Source organism: Coregonus lavaretus (genome assembly GCF_964263955.1).
Source record: "Coregonus lavaretus genome assembly, chromosome: 18".
NCBI lineage: Eukaryota > Metazoa > Chordata > Actinopteri > Salmoniformes > Salmonidae > Coregonus > Coregonus lavaretus.
Genome location: NC_140005.1, coordinates 5,201,478 through 5,221,347, shown reverse-complemented (window position 1 = coordinate 5,221,347; position 19,870 = coordinate 5,201,478). Strand labels below are relative to the sequence as shown.

General features: G+C 41.7%; 1 protein-coding gene across 1 annotated transcript in view; it reads right to left on the bottom strand.

The window, feature by feature from the left end:
• Positions 1–19,870, bottom strand: part of LOC311145690 (gamma-2-syntrophin-like) — a gene marked incomplete at both ends in the record, with an annotated part of 60,054 nt that overhangs the window by 37,769 nt on the left and 2,415 nt on the right. Inside the window, 3 exons of the mRNA XM_084181950.1 lie at positions 2,843–2,900; positions 5,995–6,051; positions 6,583–6,720. Of these exons, the coding sequence (XP_084038076.1) occupies positions 2,843–2,900; positions 5,995–6,051; positions 6,583–6,720 (253 nt within the window). The remainder of the gene's footprint in view (positions 1–2,842; positions 2,901–5,994; positions 6,052–6,582; positions 6,721–19,870) is intronic.

Sequence of the window (19,870 nt, the reverse complement as noted above, 5' to 3'; positions counted from 1 at the left end):
GAACACAGGAAACCATGAAATGTGGAACTAATCGGGATATTAACTCATTTGCAACAGCGTTAACAAAACAATGAAACTTCTCAACTGGTGAAAAGATTTCCATCTTTGAAGAAGAATGTAAACTTTCCTCTCTGAGGCATGGTCCTCTCTGGGTTACTAGAGGCATGTTCCTCTCTGGGTTACTAGAGGCATGGTCCTCTCTGGGTTATTAGAGGCATGTTCCTCTCTGGGTTACTAGAGGCATGTTCCTCTCTGGGTTACTAGAGGCATGTTCCTCTCTGGGTTACTAGAGGCATGTTCCTCTCTGGGTTACTAGAGGCATGTTCCTCTCTGGGTTACTAGAGGCATGTTCCTCTCTGGGTTACTAGAGGCATGTTCTTCTCTGGGTTATTAGCAGCATGTTCCTCTCTGGGTTACTAGAGGCATGTTCCTCTCTGGGTTACTAGAGGCATGTTCCTCTCTGGGTTACTAGAGGCATGTTCCTCTCTGGGTTACTAGAGGCATGTTCCTCTCTGGGTTACTAGAGGCATGTTCCTCTCTGGGTTACTAGAGGCATGTTCCTCTCTGGGTTACTAGAGGCATGTTCCTCTCTGGGTTACTAGAGGCATGTTCCTCTCTGGGTTACTAGAGGCATGTTCCTCTCTGGGTTACTAGAGGCATGTTCCTCTCTGGGTTACTAGAGGCATGTTCCTCTCTGGGTTACTAGAGGCATGTTCCTCTCTGGGTTACTAGAGGCATGTTCCTCTCTGGGTTACTAGAGGCATGTTCCTCTCTGGGTTACTAGAGGCATGTTCCTCTCTGGGTTACTAGAGGCATGTTCCTCTCTGGGTTACTAGAGGCATGTTCCTCTCTGGGTTACTAGAGGCATGTTCCTCTCTGGGTTACTAGAGGCATGTTCCTCTCTGGGTTACTAGAGGCATGTTCCACTCTGGGTTACTAGAGGCATGTTCCTCTCTGGGTTACTAGAGGCATGTTCCTCTCTGGGTTACTAGAGGCATGTTCCTCTCTGGGTTACTAGAGGCATGTTCCTCTCTGGGTTACTAGAGGCATGTTCCTCTCTGGGTTACTAGAGGCATGTTCCTCTCTGGGTTACTAGAGCCATGTTCCTCTCTGGGTTACTAGAGGCATGTTCTTCTCTGGGTTATTAGCAGCATGTTCCTCTCTGGGTTACTAGAGGCATGTTCCTCTCTGGGTTACTAGAGGCATGTTCCTCTCTGGGTTCCTAGAGGCATGTTCCTCTCTGGGTTACTAGAGGCATGTTCCTCTCTGGGTTACTAGAGGCATGTTCCTCTCTGGGTTACTAGAGGCATGTTCCTCTCTGGGTTACTAGAGGCATGTTCCTCTCTGGGTTACTAGAGGCATGTTCCTCTCTGGGTTACTAGAGGCATGTTCCTCTCTGGGTTACTAGAGGCATGTTCCTCTCTGGGTTACTAGAGGCATGTTCCTCTCTGGGTTACTAGAGGCATGTTCCTCTCTGGGTTACTAGAGGCATGTTCCTCTCTGGGTTACTAGAGGCATGTTCCTCTCTGGGTTACTAGAGGCATGTTCCTCTCTGGGTTACTAGAGGCATGTTCCTCTCTGGGTTACTAGAGGCATGTTCCTCTCTGGGTTACTAGAGGCATGTTCCTCTCTGGGTTACTAGAGGCATGTTCCTCTCTGGGTTACTAGAGGCATGTTCCTCTCTGGGTTACTAGAGACATGTTCCTCTCTGGGTTACTAGAGGCATGTTCCTCTCTGGGTTACTAGAGGCATGTTCCTCTCTGGGTTACTAGAGGCATGTTCCTCTCTGGGTTACTAGAGGCATGTTCCTCTCTGGGTTACTAGAGGCATGTTCCTCTCTGGGTTACTAGAGGCATGTTCCTCTCTGGGTTACTAGAGGCATGTTCCTCTCTGGGTTACTAGAGGCATGTTCCTCTCTGGGTTACTAGAGGCATGTTCCTCTCTGGGTTACTAGAGGCATGCTTTTCTGCTTTCGCTACCAGAAAGGTATTTGGGGATGTGGCAAAAGAGAAGATGCTCTTCTGGTATATTTTGTGGTTCAATCTCCTGAGCGTATCCTGAGCAGGGGGGAGGGGGGGGGGGGGGGGGGGGGGTTGTAATAGCTACGTTGAAACAGAACGTGTCTAGTTCCTCTTCGTTATAATTAAACCATTGTTTTATACATCTCGTCAGCAGATTTCCATGACCAGCTGAGTAACTGCATTCTGGTTACCAAAGTAGTAATACAATAATTGCCTGACCTAGAAACGTATAAACATAAGGGGAACGTAACCTAAAGTGTTTTATATTGATATCGTTCATAACAGCACTACACATGTCAGATGTTTCAGTCCACATCACTGTCAGATGTTTCAGTCCACATCACTGTCAGATGTTTCAGTCCACATCACTGTCAATTGTTTCAGTCCACATCACTGTCAGATGTTTCAGTCCACATCACTGTCAATTGTTTCAGTCCACATCACTGTCAGATGTTTCAGTCCACATCACTGTCAGATCGTTCAGTCCACATCACTGTCAGATGTTTCAGTCCACATCACTGTCAGATGTTTCAGTCCACATCACTGGGAGATGTTTCAGTCTACATCACTGTCAGATCGTTCAGTCCACATCACTGGGAGATGTTTCAGTCCACATCACTGTCAGATCGTTCAGTCCACATCACTGGGAGATGTTCCAGTCCACATCACTGTCAGATGTTTCAGTCCACATCACTGTCAGATGTTTCAGTCCACATCACTGTCAGATCGTTCAGTCCACATCACTGGGAGATGTTCCAGTCCACATCACTGTCAGATATTTTTGTCCACGTCACTGGGAGAAATGTTCAATACTGCCTTACCTACTTGATCTTTAAACATCTTTGAGATGACCACAGGCACTTTATGCTCAGCACCCCCCTGAGACACAAGAGAAAGGTCATTATTAATCACAAAGTGTAACATTTATATACAGTGCATTCGGAAACTATTCAGGTCCCTGACTTTTTCCACATTTTGTTACATTACAGCCTTATTCTGAAATGGATTAAATTGTTGTTTTACCCCTCATTAATCTACACACACAATACCCCATAATGACAAAGCAGATTTAGATTTTTGTGCTAATAATATATATATATATATATATTTTAAATATAACATTTATATAAGTATTCAGACCCTTTACTGAGTAATAATAATAATAATAATAATATGCCATTTAGCAGACGCTTTTATCCAAAGCGACTTACAGTCATGCGTGCATACATTTTTGTGTATGAGTACTTTGTTGAAGCACCTTTGGCAGCGATTACAGCCTAGAATCTTCTTGGGTATGACGCTATAAGCTTGCACACCTGTATTTGGGGAGTTTCTCCCATTCTTCTCTGCAGATCCTCTCAAGCTCTGTCAGGTTGGATGAAGAACGTCGCTGCACAGCTATTTTCAGGTATCTCCAGAGATGTTCGGTCGGGTTCAAGTCCGGGCTCTGGCTGGGCCACTCAAGAACATTCAGAGACTTGTTCTGAAGCTACTCCTGCGTTGTCTTGGCTGTGTGCTTAGGGTCGTTGACCTGTTGGAAGGTGATCCTTTGCCCCAGTCTGAGGTCCTGAGCGCTCTGGAGCAGGTTTTCATTAGGATCTCTGTTCTTTTCTCCGTTCATCTTTCCCTCGATCCTGACTAGTCTCCCAGTCCCTGCCGCTGAAAAACATCCCCACAGCATGATGCTGCCACCACCATGCTTCACCGTAGGGATGGTGCCAGGTTTCCTCCAGACGTGACGCTTGGCATTCAGGCCAAAGAGTTCCATCTTGGTTTCATCAGACCAGAGAATCTTGTTTCTCACAGTCTGAGAGTCCTTTAGGTGCCTTTTGGCAAACTCCAAGCGGGCTGTCATGTGTATTTTACTGAGGAGTGGCTTCCGTCTGGCCACTCTACCATAAAGGCCTGATTGTTGCAGTGTTGCAGAGATGGTTGTCCTTCTGGAAGGTTCTCCCATCTCCATAGAGGAACTCTGGAGCTCTGTCAGAGTGACCATCAGGTTCTTGGTCACCTCCCTGACCAAGGCTCTTCTCCCCCGATTGCTCAATTTGGCCGGGAGGCCAGCTCTAGGAAGAGTCTTGGTGGTTCCAAACTTCCATTTAAAAATAATGGAGGCCACTGTGTTCTTGGGGACCTTCAATGCTGTAGACATTTTTTGGTACCCTTCCCCAGATCTGTGCCTCGACACAATCCTGTCTCAGAGCTCTACGGACAATACCTTCGACCTCATGGCTTGGTTTTGCTCTGACATGCACTGTCAACTGTGGGACCTTATATAGACAGGTGTGAGCCTTTCCAAATCATGTCCAATCATTTCAATTTACCACAGGTGGACTCCAATCAAGTTGTAGAAACATCTCAAGGATGATCAACGGAAACAGGATGCACCTGAGCTCAATTTCGAGTCTCATAGCAAAGGGTCTGAATACTTAAGTAAATAAGGTATTTCTGTTTTGTTTTTTTATACATTTGCAAAAATGTCTAAAAACCAGTTTTTGCTTTGTCATTATGGGGTATTGTGTGTAGATTGATGAGGAAAAATGTTGATTTAATCATACATACATTTAGTCATGTATACATTGTTATACTCACATGCCTTCAAGGGCTCTATTTTTGGCTGGCGTTAAGGCGGCGCTAATGTCAAATGCTTGTTAGTTTGTTAGTTTGCAATTTTGTCATGTAAAAACTGACACACTGGCATTTTCCAGCCCTAACGCCAGGTTCGGCAATTTACCTGTCTTATATCAGCTCAGATGGGAGGGGTGGAAATATTTGAGGTGTGTCCTTAAAAACACGATCCAAAGGGCTAATTTCAGGCAGCGCTGATAGGGATATTTAAGACGGTAACGCAGTTTGGTTATGGCATGAATTTTGACAACGGAAACGCAGCCTATCCGGCTGTAACGCACACTGCCCATATGCGCATGGAACAAGAGTAGCCTAATGTGCTTCTGGTTCCTTTATACTTCATATAAACTAATGTTTTTCCCATTTCATTTTATTTGATTGAAAACCAAGCATTGCCTCCCTTCCTCTCAATGAAAGCTTTTTTTGGTCCTGCACAATGCAATCGCTAAGTAGTCAAGACTGTCGATAAAGGGTTTGGCTCCGGTTGGAAATAAATCTTAATCACCAAGATTGAGAGGAGTAAAACAGTGAGCTGACATTCCCTTTTTATCTATGCATTGTAGGCATGCCCACATTATTTTAGTCATGCAGGTCCCATTTTGGATGTTTGTAAAACCCTCCATAGTCTGCATTGCTTTAATATTATATGCCCACGGGGAGAAATTATGGGGCCTTTAAGTGTGACATAGCCTATTTAAACAAGTTGTTGTTTCGTTTTGTTTAGATTTCGATTATAATTATTTGTTCTCTTTTTAGGCCTTATCAGTAATTAATGTAATCTTGCTTATTGACAATGTTTGGCATATCCATGCTCAGCCATAATGCAATTTACAGTAGGCCTAGCCCCTATGTCAGTGTGAATGCTATTGAAGCCATGCAATTACTTAGAACAATGTGACTGCAAATGGGTTCAAGCTAACTATTTAGCAAAGATAGGTCTACATTTTGTTGTTTCGTTTCTGTAAGCCATTTAACAAACCATAACAGACTAATATTGGAATTGGAGTTGATTCCAAGGCAATACATAAAAGACCGTAAATACACAACTTGAAGCATCCACATATTTCGCCATGGTCTGATTGGCCAGTGAGGGGCCAAGACTTGACATACCCACAACTTGTTTATTCATCAAAGCCCAGCCCAGCCCTTTTACGTAAACGGCAGCAAGTGCACCGATAATTGTGATAGTGAAAATAGCAAAAGTATTTCTAACACCCCCCTGAACTTACAGCGCTACCGCCTGCGATCAGATTTACCATTGTGTTAGGTTTGTTAAAATAGAGCTCAGAATCTCTTAAAGGCCCAATAGCCTTTAGATTTATATTGATGAAAATATAACACTTACTTTGATGCTTAGACCCAGACCTCCAGCTGCCTGCCTTCGGAGAACGACAGTTCTGTGCTTTAAAAAATGGGAATTGACCTTGGTAAAATAATATTGAAATGTTGGAACAAGGTTGGAGCATAACACTTGGGTGCACATCTTTCAGTTATCTTCACTATCAAAACCCTAACATTGACACATACAGAATGCCTCCATGGTAAAACATAAAGAAGATACTTCCATTATTATAGAGACTTTCAATACAGTATGCTATTCAATTGACCACCATACTAAAGCTAAATGTTAATCAGATCTTTCGTGTCCCCATTACATCCAAGTAAAGCTATCGTGAGCTATAACATCAGTGTCAGGATGTGAAAAGCCAGCTGAGGTCTCGTCATCATCAGGTATTAATGTGAACGGATCTGAAGTCACTTCAGGTCACCTTCAATGAACGCTGAGTAACAGGAGAACAAATATATTCACACACAAATACCAGTTTGAGATTAAAAAGTGCTAGTTCTGTGTGCCTGGTTAATCTAAGTATGGGAAAGCCCACTCTTGACACCCATGCGACCCCTAATGTCAAGGTAGATCTTAAGTACTTACATTTAATTGTGTGTCACCCCCTCTTGTGCAAACCACATCCAGCTTCTGTATGGTGAACACCTCTTTTGTCAGCTTCAGACGGACATCATAAGTATTATTGGTCTCCTTATTATACAGCAGGGCAATTCCAGCTTTTGTCTGTTGACACATAGAAGAACAAATACCATTTTTACCTGCCTGAGTTCCTGGGACTTAGACTGTGGATTTGTCGGTTCCACTGTGTTTACACCACAACAGAACGTAAACACTATAAAACTGGAGATGTTGTTAATCTTTGATGGTTTGAATCCCGGCCTGAGACAAACGAAAAATTATTTAACGTACACTATCGGTCAAAAGTTTTAGAACACCTACTCATGAGAGAATGCCAAGAGTGTTCAAAGCTTTCATCAAGGTAAAGGGCGGCTATTTGAAGAATCTGAAATATAAAATATATTTTGATTTGTTTCACACTTTTTTGGTTACTACATGACTCCATATGTGTTATTTCATAGTTTTGATGTCTTCACTATTATTCTACAATGTAGAAAATAGTAAAAAATAAAGAAAAACCCTTGAATGAGTAAAGTGGTTCTAAAACTTTTAACCGCGTAGTGTATAGCAACTAAACTTATCACCCAAAACCTGAGGGTCTGAGGGTAAAATCAATAGTATGTTGGCATAACCATCTGTTTGGCTGCATTTATCATGTCCTCCGTTCCTAAGGTAATTGGATCGTCCTAACAACCAGTCTTGCTATAGTGGCCTAGTTCTCCCACTAACAACAGGAGCTCCGGGAGCTGCTTTACACAGCTGCTTCAAAAAAAGAATACATGAAAAATGCTTCTTTATTAAGATTTGTTTTCTTTCCTTCCAATGTTTTATACCGCTCGTTCTGTTCACATTACATCCTCCATGGATTCTTTCTATGACTTCTGTTTTCGTTCCATCTCTTGCTTTTGCCTAATGGGCTGGAAAAATAACGCATGGATGATGAAACATTTATTTTTTTATTTTTTTTATCTTTGAGAGTTCTAGAATGGTATTTTATTTTACTAAAGCACTCAGGTATTATTGGCATTGATCAAAAGTAATTCAGGTACAGCTAAACAATACGTTTGAATTAAAACAAATGCTTGCCTAAGCACTGTTTTTGTTTAAGCACAAAGCACCATATATTTTTCTCTTGTGATGACTTTCCAAGAACGTCACAAGAAGGGCAAGATGTTGCCTTAGAGGAGGTCTTTGAAAACGTGGACAAAGAGCTCGAGAGAACAACACAGAGCACCCTGTCTGTCCATCATTCAATGAGTTCACAACAAGACAGAGTTGTACAGAAGCCTGCCTTCACTTCCCACACCGCAAGACCCAGCACCCTGGTGGTGGGAGAAGAGAGACATGGCATGCACCCTTCCCATCTTGTCAGAGCTCTCCGTCATGTACTTGAGTGTCTTCACCTCCCCTGCAGAAAGGTGATGCAATTAGCCAGGAGAGATCACACGTTCTGCTAGCGAAAGTTGACATGTTGACATTTCTACAGAAGAACTGTTCATTTTGAAGCCTATGACACAATAAATAAATAAAAAACACAATAAAATAAAAAAACAGGGTCATATTATTTATTTTTTATTTATTTATTTCACCTTTATTTAACCAGGTAAGCCAGTTGAGAACGAGTTCTCATTTACAACTGCGACCTGGCCAAGATAAAGCAAAGCAGTGCGATAAAAACAACGACACAGAGTTACATATGGGGTAAAACAAAACATACAGTCAATAACACAATAGAAAATCTATATACAGTGTGTGCAAATGTAGTAAGTTATGGAGGTAAGGCAATAAATAGGCTATAGTGCAAAATAATTACAATTAGTATTAACACTGGAATGATAGATGTGCAAGAGATGATGTGCAAATAGAGATACTGGGGTACAAATGAGCAAAATAAATAACAATATAGGGATGAGGTAGTTGGGCGGGCTAATTTCAGATGGGCTGTGTACATGTGCAGTGATCGGTAAGGTGCTCTGACAACTGATGCTTAAAGTTAGTGAGGGAGATAAGTGTCTCCAGCTTCAGAGATTTTTGCAATTTGTTCCAGTCATTGGCAGCAGAGAACTGGAAGGAATGGCGGCCAAAGGAGGTGTTGGCTTTGGGGATGACCAGTGAGATATACCTGCTGGAGCGCATACTACGGGTGGGTGTTGCTATGGTGACCAATGAGCTAAGATAAGGCGGGGATTTGCCTAGCAGTGATTTATAGATGGCCTGGAGCCAGTGGGTTTGGCGACGAATATGTAGTGAGGACCAGCCAACAAGAGCGTACAGGTCACAGTGGTGGGTAGTATATGGGGCTTTGGAGACAAAACGGATGGGACTGTGATAGACTACATCCAATTTGCTGAGTAGAGTGTTGGAGGCTATTTTGTAAATGACATCGCCGAAGTCAAGGATCGGTAGGATAGTCAGTTTTACGAGGGCATGTTTGGCAGCATGAGTGATGGAGGCTTTGTTGCGAAATAGGAAACTGATTCTAGATTTAACTTTGGATTGGAGATTCTTAATGTGAATCTGGAAGGAGAGTTTACAGTCTAACCAGACACCTAGGTATTTGTAGTTGTCCACATACTCTAGGTCAGACCCGTCGAGAGTAGTGATTCTAGTCGGGTGGGCGGGTGCAAGCAGCGTTCGGTTGAAGAGCATGCATTTAGTTTTACTAGTGTTTAAGAGCAGTTGGAGGCTACTGAAGGAGTGTTGTATGGAATTGAAGCTCGTTTGGAGGTTTGTTAACACAGTGTCCAATGAAGGGCCAGATGTATACAAAATGGTGTCGTCTGCGTAGAGGTGGATCTGAGAGTCACCAGCAGCAAGAGCGACGTCATTGATATACACAGAGAAAAGAGTCGGCCCAAGAATTGAACCCTGTGGCACCCCCATAGAGACTGCCATAGGTCCAGACAACAGGCCCTCCGATTTGATGTTTTCAACCCCATTTCATAAGAAGCAACTTCAAGTAAAGCGTTGATGTGGTCAATCTTAATTATTTACAATAACAAAAATACTTGACATCCAAATTTGTGTTTTCACTAAAACCCAATGAGTGTCCTCCTAGTAGAGTAGGATGCGTCCCATTCTTGCCTCTATGACGTAGTACGTTTGATTCCCTATACCTCATGAGGAAGCAAACGGGATGCAATCTCTTGATAGCACAAAGGTTTGTTCCATGCCTCTTTTAAAAAGATTTAGAGAAAGGGGACAATTATTTTTCAAAGATAGTTTGGAATTTAGGTCATGCATTTTCCCCTTGACTTCCAGAAGGAGATACGTATTCTTCAAAGCTTTATGTAGAGACTGAGGGAAAACACCGCTGGACAATACACATGAGAGGGGGACACAACACGATAGTTATTTCTGGCATTCTCTCTCCAGGGGATGCAGATGGGGGTGAAAAGAGAACAGAAAGCACATTGGCAAATGCCTATTAGTGCAATAAGCCAGTAGCTAGGTTTCCATCCAATTGGCGAAATTTTTTCAATGCGAATATTCTAAAATCCACATAAAAAATGTATGTGCATTTTCCCACCAGAGATGAGCTTCCATCAAATTGACTTGTTGCGGATAAAAAGGCTGTGCAGGATGACATAGTGCACATAAAATTATACTTTTGAGTTTCACTTTCCATGTACTGAATAAAAATTACAAGTTAAATGGGTTTTCCATCACATTTTCAACTCGACTGATGGGTTCTGTCACTAAACATGTTGCGTTATATAGCGAATGTGCCCACTCTGGTCTTGGCACTGTGCTTTAGCCAACAGCTCACACTCATAGATACAGTGCGGGTATAGCCTACATGATGAGATTATTATGGACAAAATATTATTTTCATTTGTCAAACGGCAGCCAAGTATCGATCATCATGTCACCAGAATAAGACCATCAAGCTCGTCACTGTGCACTTTCACCACCCGGTGAGAGTTCATCATACTTTATTTAATCTGTAGCCTAATAAACTGCATGGTTTCCGGAGTCGTAGTAAGAGGACCACACGATATCATTGCGTAACTACAATTTATTTCAATATTACATTTGACATTTTAGTCGTTTAGCAGACGCTCTTATCCAGAGCGACTTAAAGTTAGTGAGTGCATACATTTTTCATACTGGCCGCCCCATGGGAAACAAACCCACAACCCTGGCGTTGCAAGCGCCGTGCTCTACCAACTGAGCTACAGGGGACATGATATGATATGATGGTTAATATATCAATATTAGTGTATAAAAGCATTTCCCACGCAATTACTCGCATTAATACATTTTACTGACACAAAAAACATCCCACCGCGTATTTTGTTTTGTCAACATTTGGAAAGTTTACCGACAAAATGTTCTGTTTCTGTCAAGCCTGTCTTGACATTTTTTATTCGACATGTACTTGACTCGCATATAAAGATTGGATGGAAACCTGGCTGATGGAAACATGAAATGCAAGTACAATTTTATAAATGCCGACAGACATGGTAGGATCTTTTTATGTCTGTAAAATTAATAATGCGAGATATGGCGGTGGAAATGACATTATACGCAAGTACTGATATAATAACCATCATATCGAAGTAACTTGGAGTCATGCAATGTTATTGTGTGGTCCTCCCACTACGACTCGGGAAACCATGCAGTTCATTAGGCTACAGATGAAATAAGTTATGATGAACGTCACAGGGTGGTGAAAGTGCACGGTGATCTTGATGCTCCTTTCCAATAAATATCGAGGGCCTTATTCTGGTGACATGATGATCGATGCTTGGCTGCCATTTGACAAATACAAATATTATCGCTCTTATCCATAATAATCTCATCATGTAGACTATACCCGCACTGTATCTGCCAGCTGTTGGCTAGAGCGCACGTGCCAAGACCAGAGTGGGCACATTTGTTATTCATTGTAGAGTTGAAAATGTGATGGAAACCTTGTCATTTTCATTCGGTACATGGGAATTTAATGGTAAAAGTTATTTTTTTATGTGCACAATGTCATCACGAAACGGAAAAAGTCCGTTTGGTGGGAAAATGCATATGTTTTTTTGTTGTTGCAGATTTTAGAATATTTGTATGGCAATCTGTCGCAAAATGGATGGAAGCCTTGCCAGAATTGCAAAATGGATGGAAACCTTGCTAGAACTGCAAAAAATATTGACATATTTGGGTTTTTGACCAGCCTTAAAGGGTTCATTATCAATAGAGAAACGTTGTTACCCCTTCAGCACATTTACCAGCAAGGGGAGTGTTTGGAAGAGGTAATCATTCAAGGGACATTTTAAAAATGTTCTACTTCATATTCTTCATCTCCAGCACCACCCCAACATCAACATATGTGCAAATGGCACGTTTCTATGTTTTGTAATCAAAATGATCGAGGAAGACAAGTGTTTCAGATGACATCATCGTGTGCATTGTGTGATTTTAACCAATTATGAGTAGGCATTGCCTGCTAATTGTCTCCTAATTGGTTGATAATGTCATTGGAAACATTTATCTTCCTCTATCTTTTTTTACTACAAAAAAACATAGTAGGGCACGCCATTTTCACTTACATTGATGTTGGGGTGGTGCTGGAGATGATGAATATGACATTTCCCTTTAAGTTACCATAAATAAAAATCAATCAATCAAGTCTATCAACACTATAAATGCCAATAGAACTTTTATAATTAAGCTCCCTAACTACTGTCAGCTGACCAATTACATCTGTGGCGGCTGGATATGATACTAATAAATAATGTTTTAATAATAATAATTTATTTAAAGGCCCAGTGCAGTCAATAACGTGATATTCCTGTGTTTTATATATATATTTCCACACTATAAGGTTGGAATAATACGATGAAATTGTGAAAATTATGATAATGCCGTTTTAGTGTAAGAGCTTTGTGAAAAGACCACCTGACATTTTTGCCTGTTTTGGTTGGATGGAGTTTTTGGCCTGACTGGTGATGTAAATTAGTTAATAGACCAATAAAAAAAGAGAGTTCCAAACATAGTTAAGTTTTCAGCTAGTTTTCAGTTTTCCCCATCTACACTCAGACCACCCTCAGACAGTTCCTTGCTTGAGAAATTGCTCTTTGCTAAGGAGCTATTTTTGTTTCTTTTTGACCATTTTAACTGAAAACATTGTTACCCAGAAATGATTTGATATTGAGATAAAAAAAAATTAAAGGCTGCATTGGACCTTTTAAAAAATCTGAAAGCGCATAACAAGCTAAATAAATAATAATACGCCATTTAGCAGACGCTTTTGTCCAAAGCGACTTACAGTCATGAGTGCATATATTTTTTTTATGTATGGGTGGTCCTGGGGATCGAACCCACTACCCTGGCGTTACAAGCGCTGTGCTCTACCAATTGAGCTACATAGGACCACCAAACAACACATTTAAATGGAGATGGTAGAGATGGAGATTCAATGTCTCTATTTGGGTTCGGATGAAAGGCTGGGAGTTGAGGCAGATTGGGTTGGAAAGGCAGTGTAGCTTCAGCGGAGGGAGGGAGGGAGCATCGATGGTACAGCCAGCTTCAGCGGAGGGAGGGAGGGAGCATCGATGGTACAGCCGGAGAGAAACAAAGACGGTCTGACAAACAGGCCCAGAGCGCTTCATCAGTGCACCACATCTGCTTCTCCAATGGTCAGTTCCTCCATAGGATCCGCTCCTCTGTAGGTACTGGGCCTCCATTGCCGAACATGTAGCACACACCTGGTACTACCAAACATGCTGTTAGCATGCCATTGGGAAGAAACAGTCACATGAGAAACCAGGGGAAATAAACTGCCACATGAGAAACCTGAGGAAACAGCCACATGAGAAACCAGGGGAAAGAAACTGCCACATGAGAAACCTGAGGAAACAGCCACATGAGAAACCAGGGGAAAGAAACTGCCACATGAGAAACCTGAGGAAACAGCCACATGAGAAACCAGAGGAAACAGTTATATGACAAACCAGGGGGAAAAAACTGTCACATGAGAAACCAGGGGAAAGAAACAGTCACATGAGAAACCAGAGGAAACAGCCACATGAGAAACCAGGGGAAATAAATAGTCACATGAGAAACCAGGGGAAAGAAACAGTCACATGAGAAACCAGGGGAAAGAAACAGTCACATAAGAATCAATCAATCAATCAAATGTATTCATAATGCCCTTTTTAAATCAGCAGATGTCACAAAGTGTTATACAGAAACCCAGCCTAAAACCCCAAACAGCAAGCAATGCAGATGTAGAAGCAGAAACCTGGGGAAAGAAACTGCCACATGAGAAACCAGGGGAAATAAACAGTCACATGAGAAACCAGGGGAAAGAAACAGTCACATGAGAAACCAGGGGAAATAAACAGTCACATGAGAAACCAGGGGAAAGAAACAGTCACATGAGAAACCAGGGGAAAGAAACAGTCACATGAGAAACCAGGGGAAATAAACAGTCAAATGAGAAACCAGGGGAAAGAAACAGTCACATGAGAAACCAGGGGAAAGAAACTGTCACATGAGAAACCAGGGGAAAGAAACAGTCACATGAGAAACCAGGGGAAAGAAACAGTCACATGAGAAACCAGGGGAAAGAAACATGGCAACACTGGTCTTATATTCATGGCCTTCAGGATTCATGGTAACACTGGTCTTCTATTCAATGGCCTTCAGGATTCATGGTAACACTGGTCTTATATTCATGGCCTTCAGGATTCATGGTAACACTGGTCTTATATTCAATGGCCTTCAGGATTTATGGTAACACTGGTCTTATATTCAATGGCCTTCAGGATTTATGGTAACACTGGTCTTATATTCAATGGCCTTCAGGATTTATGGTAACACTGGTCTTATATTCAATGGCCTTCAGGATTCATGGTAACACTGGTCTTATATTCAATGGCCTTCAGGATTTATGGTAACACTGGTCGTATATTCAATGGCCTTCAGGATTTATGGTAACACTGGTCTTATATTCAATGGCCTTCAGGATTTATGGTAACACTGGTCTTATATTCAATGGCCTTCAGGATTTATGGTAACACTGGTCTTATATTCAATGGCCTTCAGGATTTATGGTAACACTGGTCTTATATTCAATGGCCTTCAGGATTTATGGTAACACTGGTCTTATATTCATGGCCTTCAGGATTCATGGTAACACTGGTCTTATATTCAATGGCCTTCAGGATTTATGGTAACACTGGTCTTATATTCAATGGCCTTCAGGATTCATGGTAACACTGGTCTTATATTCAATGGCCTTCAGGATTTATGGTAACACTGGTCTTATATTCAATGGCCTTCAGGATTTATGGTAACACTGGTCTTATATTCAATGGCCTTCAGGATTCATGGTAACACTGGTCTTCTATTCAATGGCCTTCAGGATTCATGGTAACACTGGTCTTATATTCAATGGCTTTCAGGATTCATGGTTGTGAGACTTATTTTGACATAGAACTAATATCTTCTGGCAAACATTCCCACACTAGTGTCATAAATGAATACAGTGTTGAATAAAGAGTAAATTGTCTTAAATGCTTATGCATTATCGGTCAGCTAATTAGGGTAATTTCAATAACACTTTATTTTACAGACCACTTCTTTGAACGTTACTTCATAATTACTTATTAAAACGGTAATGACCTAATAACTGCATAGTAAATTACACTTCAATGTTTTCTGAGATGTATTGACAAAAAATGTCACCATGTTCCACTTGGTTCCATGTAGCTACCAATCGTGTTTAATTATTTGAGATAAATACACAAGAAAAATTTACATCATTACAGAATGATTATAGAACTGAAGCACAGTGCATAGCGGTAAATCACCTAGAGGTCAAATGGAACAAGTGCAAGACGAAGACGTGTCCTTCTAAAAGAGCCCATAGTCCACATGCAGCAATGGATGGAAATATCCAGTTCCAGAAGGATATGGATAAAAGACAGGACGATCTTGGCAGGTGTCACAGTCAGTGCTTCTGTCAGGCTTTGGTCTTTCATTTGTTTCCCTTTATGATCTTTCAGTCTGGAATCAAAAAATGAAGTCAATGGAACACAGGATGAAAGGATGAAAAGAAACAGATCAAGTACTCATGGCAGATTCTCCTCTGGTTGGAGGTCATTTAAACCTACCCTCGAGGGATAATGTCATGGCAGATTCTCCTCTGGTTGGAGGTCATTTAAACCTACCCTCGAGGGATAATGTCATGGCAGATTCTCCTCTGGTTGGAGGTCATTTAAACCTACCCTCGAGGGATAATGTCATGGCAGATTTCCTCTGGTTGGAGGTCATTTAAACCTACCCTCGAGGGATAATGTCATGGCAGATTTCCTCTGGTTGGAGGTCATTTAAACCTACCCTCGAGGGATAATGTCATGGCAGATTCTCCTCTGGTTGGAGGTCATTTAAACCTACCCTCGAGGGATAATGTCATGGCAGATTCTCCTCTGGTTGGAGGTCATTTAAACCTACCCTTGAGGGATAATGTCATGGCAGATTTCCTCTGGTTGGAGGTCATTTAAACCTACCCTCGAGGGATAATGTCATGGCAGATTTCCTCTGGTTGGAGGTCATTTAAACCTACCCTCGAGGGATAATGTCATGGCAGCTTTCCTCTGGTTGGAGGTCATTTAAACCTACCCTCGAGGGATAATGTCATGGCAGATTTCCTCTGGTTGGAGGTCATTTAAACCTACCCTCGAGGGATAATGTCATGACAGCTTCCCTCTGGTTGGAGGTCATTTAAACCTACCCTCGAGGGATAATGTCATGGCAGATTCTCCTCTGGTTGGAGGTCATTTAAACCTACCCTCGAGGGATAATGTCATGGCAGATTTCCTCTGGTTGGAGGTCATTTAAACCTACCCTCGAGGGATAATGTCATGGCAGATTTCCTCTGGTTGGAGGTCATTTAAACCTACCCTTGAGGGATAATGTCATGGCAGATTTCCTCTGGTTGGAGGTCATTTAAACCTACCCTCGAGGGATAATGTCATGGCAGATTTCCTCTGGTTGGAGGTCATTTAAACCTACCCTCGAGGGATAATGTCATGGCAGCTTTCCTCTGGTTGGAGGTCATTTAAACCTATCCTCGAGGGATAATGTCATGGCAGATTTCCTCTGGTTGGAGGTCATTTAAACCTACCCTCGAGGGATAATGTCATGACAGCTTCCCTCTGGTTGGAGGTCATTTAAACCTACCCTCGAGGGATAATGTCATGGCAGATTTCCTCTGGTTGGAGGTCATTTAAACCTACCCTTGAGGGATAATGTCATGACAGCTTCCCTCTGGTTGGAGGTAATTTAAACCTACCCTCGAGGGATAATGTCATGGCAGCTTCCCTCTGGTTGCAGGTCATTTAAACCTACCCTCGAGGGATAATGTCATGGCAGCTTCCCTCGGGTTGAAGTAATTTAAACCTACTCTTGAGGGGTAATGTCATGGCAGCTTCCCTCTGGTTGGAGGTCATTTAAACCTACCCTCGAGGGATAATGTCATGGCAGATTTCCTCTGGTTGGAGGTCATTTAAACCTACCCTCGAGGGATAATGTCATGGCAGCTTCCCTCGGGTTGAAGTAATTTAAACCTACTCTTGAGGGGTAATGTCATGGCAGCTTCCCTCTGGTTGGAGGTCATTTAAACCTACCCTCAAGGGATAATGTCAGCAAATTGATGTTCAGTTGAGGGCCAAGCATAATTTGCTGCTTCAGTTTTAAAGGGAATATCTAACTTGTAATGCAATTCGAGGCTGTCAAAATTACACCTATTTTTGGTACATCTGACTGTTGTGACCATTCAGGAATTCAAGGAGAATACAATCCAGCATAATGATTTATAGTAAATATAATATTAATAATAATTAAAATCATCGGCAGTATGACTGCAAAGTTAAACAGGTCTTATGCAAATCAGTAGAATCTGGTGCACAATGCACTTACGAAATACCAGATTTTAGAGGAGGCAAATCACATTAAAAAAAAGATCTCATTTTGAAATGCATGGGACATCATTAAAATTCACGAGGTCCTTAGATCAAAATGAAAATGACAATGAATGGTGTTAATAAAAATGCAGCGGAGGAGTTTCATTTTAATTTGCTAAGTAAACATCTCAGGACAGTATTTAAGTAGGTAGAATCCAGCCGATCTAATAGGAATCATAGGAGAATCATTATCTGGCTGAGATTGCATTGCTTCCAACCAGTAGAATAGAGGCAGGGAAAAGCCACCTAGGTGGCTCAGGATATGGCATTTTCAAAACAGATACAAGAGCAGGACTGACTTGGTTTATTATTAAGCCTGATTGATTTCTTGGCTACAACTCCATCGACTTTCACACTCCACTGGGGTGTAATTATGTTTCTGCTGCCCATGCTAAGAGGAGGAGGAGGGGGGGGGGGTTGCATGCATTTTTTTCCCATGTACCTCACAGTTTTCATTACAGCATAAATCAAAGGTGTTTATTAAAGAATAATAACCGAAAATATCCAATCCTGAAGGCAGATTAAAACATGTTTTGATAGTACAGATATTGCTTGGCCTCTGGCACTACAGCCAGGAATGTTAACATTTAATATACCTCAGAATGGGTGATCGGTCCTTGGAGAATGTAACTGAAGTGATGGGGGGGTAGTATTTTTCCATATAGCTGAATCTATATGACGTGGGATCATCTACAAAACAAGACTGTAAACGTTCTTCTAAAAAGAGCAGACAAGGGCAGATCTACACTGAGTCTACAAAACATTAGGAACATTGATAATATTGAGTTGCACCACTTTTGCCCTCAGAACAACTTCAATTTGTCGGGGCATGGACTATACAAGGTGTCGAAGGCATACCACAGATTGGAGGTCATACCACAGATTGGAGGTCTGGGCTTTGACTAGGCCATTCCAAGACATTTAAATGTTTCCCCTTAAACCACTCGAGTGTTGCTTTAGCAGTATGCTTAGGGTCATTGTCCTGCTGGAAGGTGAACCTCCGTCCCAATCTCAAATCTCTGGAAGACTGAAACAGATTTCCCTCAAGAATTTCCCTGTATTTAGCGCCATCCATCATTCCTTCAATTCTGACCAGTTTCCCAGTCCCTGCCGATGAAAAACATCCCCACAACATGATGCTGCCACCACCATGCTTCACTGTGGGGATGGTGTTCTCGGGGTGATGAGAGGTGTTGGGTTTGCGCCAGACATAGGGCTTTCCTTGATGGCCAAAAAGCTCAATTTTAGTCTCATCTGACCAGAGTACCTTCTTCCATATGTTTGGGGAGTCTCCCACATGCACACAGGTGGACTTTATTTAACTAATTATGTGACTTCTGAAGGTAATTGGTTGCACCAGATCTTATTTAGGGGCTTCATAGCAAAGGGGGTGAATGCATATGAACGCACCACTTTTCCGTTATTTATTTTGAATATCTTTTTGAAACAAGTTATTTTTTTCATTTTACTTCACCAATTTTGACTATTTTGTGTATGTCCATTACATGAAATCCAAATAAAAATCAATTTGAATTACAGGTTGTAATGCAACAAAATAGGAAAAACGCCAAGGGGGATGAATACTTTTGCAAGGCACTGTACACAATCCATGTCTCAATTGTCTCAAGGCTTAAACATCCTTCTTTAACCTGTCTTCTCCAGCTCATCTACACTGATTGAAGTGGATTTAACAAGTGACATCAATAAGGGATCATAGCTTTTACCGGGATTCACCTGGTCAGTCTATGGAAAGAGGTGTTCCTAATGATTTGTCCACTCAGTGTACAGCAAATCTAAATGATTTTGCTGACAAAAAGGGATACAGAGATAAAAGGATCTCTGTAATCATCCTGAAAATCAGACCCATCTGTGGAAATAGTGGCTGTTGATCCCGTGGGAAGAAGATGAATGGTTGAACACCTTGTGAAAAATACTCTTGAATCATTACTGAGATTCATAACAGAAGACAATCATTTCTGACTAAAAGGGTTTGCTCACCAGTAAATCACAACCTGATCTAACAATCTATTTCCTTGTCTACGAGCTTCAAGATACATTTAATGACGCTTCTGCGCATGTATTCACTCACGGGAATTCATGCAACGTGATGACTGCGTGACGAGAAATGCTAATGAGTTTAACCTCTTAATTCATACTCTCTCTGGGTGCATTCATACAGGCAGCCCAATTCTGATTATATTCTGATATTTTATTGGCGAAAGAGCTGATCTGATTGGTTGTCCCGCTAATTATGATTACGTCATATCTACCGTTAACATCAAAGATCCAACTTT